This window comes from Otolemur garnettii, unplaced genomic scaffold, assembly GCF_000181295.1.
Source record: "Otolemur garnettii isolate 467f Iridium unplaced genomic scaffold, OtoGar3 scaffold00245, whole genome shotgun sequence".
NCBI lineage: Eukaryota > Metazoa > Chordata > Mammalia > Primates > Galagidae > Otolemur > Otolemur garnettii.
Window position 1 is genome coordinate 1,694,887 of NW_003852640.1, and position 3,364 is coordinate 1,698,250.

Here is a 3,364-nt window from a genome sequence, read left to right on the forward strand (position 1 = left end):
ACTGTATTAAAGAGCCGTGACATTAGGAAGGTTGAGAACCACTGATAGGGGTCCTTGCAGCCAAATAAATGGGTTTATTTTTTCTTAGTTGCCCTACTCTCCCAGCCTGCTCCCAGGGCCTTTCCCAGGTCTGCAAAGAGCCAGGGCCTCCTGCCCTGCCCTGCCCTGCCAGAGGCTTGGACCCACATTTGGTCAGTGCCACCCCCACATGCTGTATGTTGCTTGGGTCACCCAGGTAACAGATGAAGGGCCCCAGTGTCCTGGAAAGATTGCATGGTGACCCTGTATTCAGAAAGGTCCTCGTGGTGGGCAGGTGCCGCCTTTGTCCTGCACCCTTGACACCGTCTGTAGCCACTGTCTCCAGGCTGCAGCACTCACTAAGCATTTACTATTTATTCAAGAAGGCCTTCCTCATTAATTTCTGGAGGATTCATTGGGCATTCATCTTCATCTTTCTTTCACTTGTTCTTTAAAAAAGATCCATTTATTAAAAATAAAATCCATTTATTCAGGCAAGTTTCTGATTTCAGCTGAGCAGTTGCCTGAGTGGCCTAAACTCATGGGGCTCTTGTCCAGAGGACAGATGCCCTCACCACGGACAGGTCACCGCCCAGCACCTGTGCAGAATGCAGGGTGCTTTAGGCCAAGGCCTGATGATCTCCCCTCAGCACTAGCCTGGCTGGCTGCCAGGGCTTGGGGAGTCAGAGATTCCTGATGTCCCAATGTACCAGGATTCCATTCCAGGGACATGTCCTGGCTGGTCAGTATGGGGAGCAGATGGGTTGACATTCAGCATGAAAGGTCATAACCACAGAGCAGGGTAGGAAGACTCTGGGACTCTTGTCTAGAGAGACCCTGCCAGCCCTGTGACCTGCTGGGGACAGGAGAGCCAAGACCCAGGTTATGCTTCATCTTCCTAGGTCCCTAGGGTAGCCAGGACACATGTGCCTGGGGGGCAGGAGTTGGGGAGGCAGGTGTACAGACAGGAAGGGCAGGAGTGAGGCCTGGGATGGGGAGCAGGCTATGAACTCAGCACTGTCCATGTCCTGGGGGTTCTGCTCCCTGGGAATGCCACCCCCTACCTCATCCCTGGGCTGAGGGACCTCCCAGCATGCCCCAGGATATCCTTGGATGTCCTTGTGTATCCAGCTCAACCCCCTCCCCCCCACCCCTCCATGTCTCTCCTGTGCCCTCACTTGAAGGCAGGCTCTCCCATGCCCACCCTCTCTGGGCCAGGCTCCAACCATCAGGCCTCATCTCCTGTGCCCCACAGTGGCCACCCAGATAGGTCCCCAAACCCCAACATGCTGTAGACCCCGCCCCTGGGGCTCTCCCACCTCTACTCAGCACCCTTCAGGGATCTTAGACCCAAGCAGGTCTGTGCCCAGGATGCAGGGACAGTCAGGTTCTTGGTGTGGCTATAGCCCAGTTGGAAGGTTTTGTCCAGATCTGACCAGTCCAGAGGCCACACTGAGAGCCTGGGGGGCAAATGGGCATGCTGAGGAGCAGGTGCCACGGGACACAAGAGTACATTGTTTATTGTCTCTGGGAGGAGCTAATGCCTGGGGGAGGGGGCACAGTCATCCTGCCTGGGCCCTAGGGCAGAGGTGGCCAGAGATGGCAAGGCCTCACCTGGGCTCTCCTGTTCCTCCAGGGTCCTGGACTGTGTGCTCAGGGCAAGGAGCCTCGCATGAGGAGATGTTGCCAGACCAGAGTGCCCATTTTCCCTTTCCAGAGCAAAGGAGCTCCAGCAGGGAGGGGTAGGTAGGGAGTTTCCCTCCACCCCAGTGTCCTAGAGGCAGGGGACAGGATGGACTGGTAGGGCGGAGGGGTGCAGAGTGAGGGTCCTCACAACATGGTCCAGAGGATGCTGAGGCCCATGTGGAGCAGAAGCCCCCTGAGCTGGGCCCACAGCCCTGCCTGTGTGGGTGGTGCCCCATTGCAGAGATTCCCGGAGCAGCAGCGCCTGATGATTAAGCCTTCCACACCAGTTACTGGCATCCAGTGAATCCTCCTGTTGGTGGTGGAACATATGGGAGCACAGCGCCTGCTGAGTACAACTCTCACACTGGTTTCTGCAGAAAAGAGGAGATGGCAGGTGGCCCCAGAGGCCCCGGAAGAAGGGACCTATGATCACTGGGAGAGGCACAAAGGTGCTTTCCATGCAGGCAGTGAGGACCAGAATTAAGAGGTGGAATCCAGCCCTGGCCAGCCCTGGAGAGCACCTTCTTCTGTGCTTTCCCAGGAGAGACTGCAGAGGCAGGGCATGGCCACCATAGACTCAGGGGGCTGGCCCTGGGGCCGCACCCCTGCCAGTCCAGGGAGAGAGTCATGAGCAGATGGCTGATGCAGAGTGGAAGGCATCTGGCGGGCATGGAGCACCTGCCGGGTGCCCGGCCCTGGGTTTTGAGCTCCCTGGAGTCCCAGCTAGCCAGAGGCTGAGACAGGAGGATTGCTTGAGCTCAGATCTTTGAATCCAGCCTGGGCAGCTGTCAAACCACTGAAGGGAAGCAAAACATTCCACGGTGGGCGGAATCACATTTATTTATTGTGCTGTCATATACTTGTTGTGTTATATTTTGTTACATTGAATTATATTGTTATATTGTATTGCAATGTATTATATTGGTTGCAATATATTGTGTTGTATTATACGATATGACATTGCAGTACATTGTGTAACATTACATTGTAATACATGTTGCATTTCATTACGTGATTTATTATTTCATATTCCACTATAATGTGTCATATTACATTATATTGCACCATGTCATAGTATGTCACAGGCCATAAAGAACACTGCTGAAGATGCAGGATTTAGGCTTCCTCAGCAGAGAACACAGGAGTCCCAGCCCTGAGCTGTGAGGCCCACCTCACCCCTCCCTGGGGGTGCAGCTCTCCAGGTTTTGGAGCTGTCCCGGCCCCAGAAGGGAGCCCTCAATGCCTCCCACTCCTGGCATGGAGAGGCCAGTTACAGTATCTTCCTGGCCAAGAGAAAACATGGGTGGAGCTGAAGATAAAGGAAATAATGCTAAAGAAAAACAAAATTGAGGGAAAACTGGGAACAATATTCAGCCGGTGTCAAATCCCCATCCCCACCCCGCAAATGAATTTGTTCCTCTCAATTAGAAAAAGAGGAGGGTGGGCAGGGCTGCCACATGAGAAAATCCCACTTTGAAATGGTAAAGGCAGAAAAGCATAGTGGCCCCCACTCTGGCTGACTGGAGCCAAAGGCCTGCTGGATGGCAGCCCCCTCCATGATGGGCCAGGGTAGGACTCGAAGGACTAGGCCTTGCAATGTGCTTTTTTCCCCCCTCCCTCCCTTCCTTTCTTTCTTTCTTTCTTTTTTTTTTTTTTTTTT

The 3,364-nt window shown here is 53.9% G+C and overlaps 1 protein-coding gene across 1 annotated transcript in view; it reads right to left on the reverse strand.

The window, feature by feature from the left end:
- Nucleotides 1-1,513: 1,513 nt before the first annotated feature.
- The window catches only part of LY6L (lymphocyte antigen 6 family member L), a 3,335-nt gene continuing 1,484 nt past the window's right edge, over nt 1,514-3,364 (reverse strand). Inside the window, exon 3 of the mRNA XM_023508396.1 lies at nt 1,514-2,075. Coding sequence (XP_023364164.1) covers nt 1,849-2,075 — 227 coding nt within the window. The 3' untranslated portion in view covers nt 1,514-1,848. The remainder of the gene's footprint in view (nt 2,076-3,364) is intronic.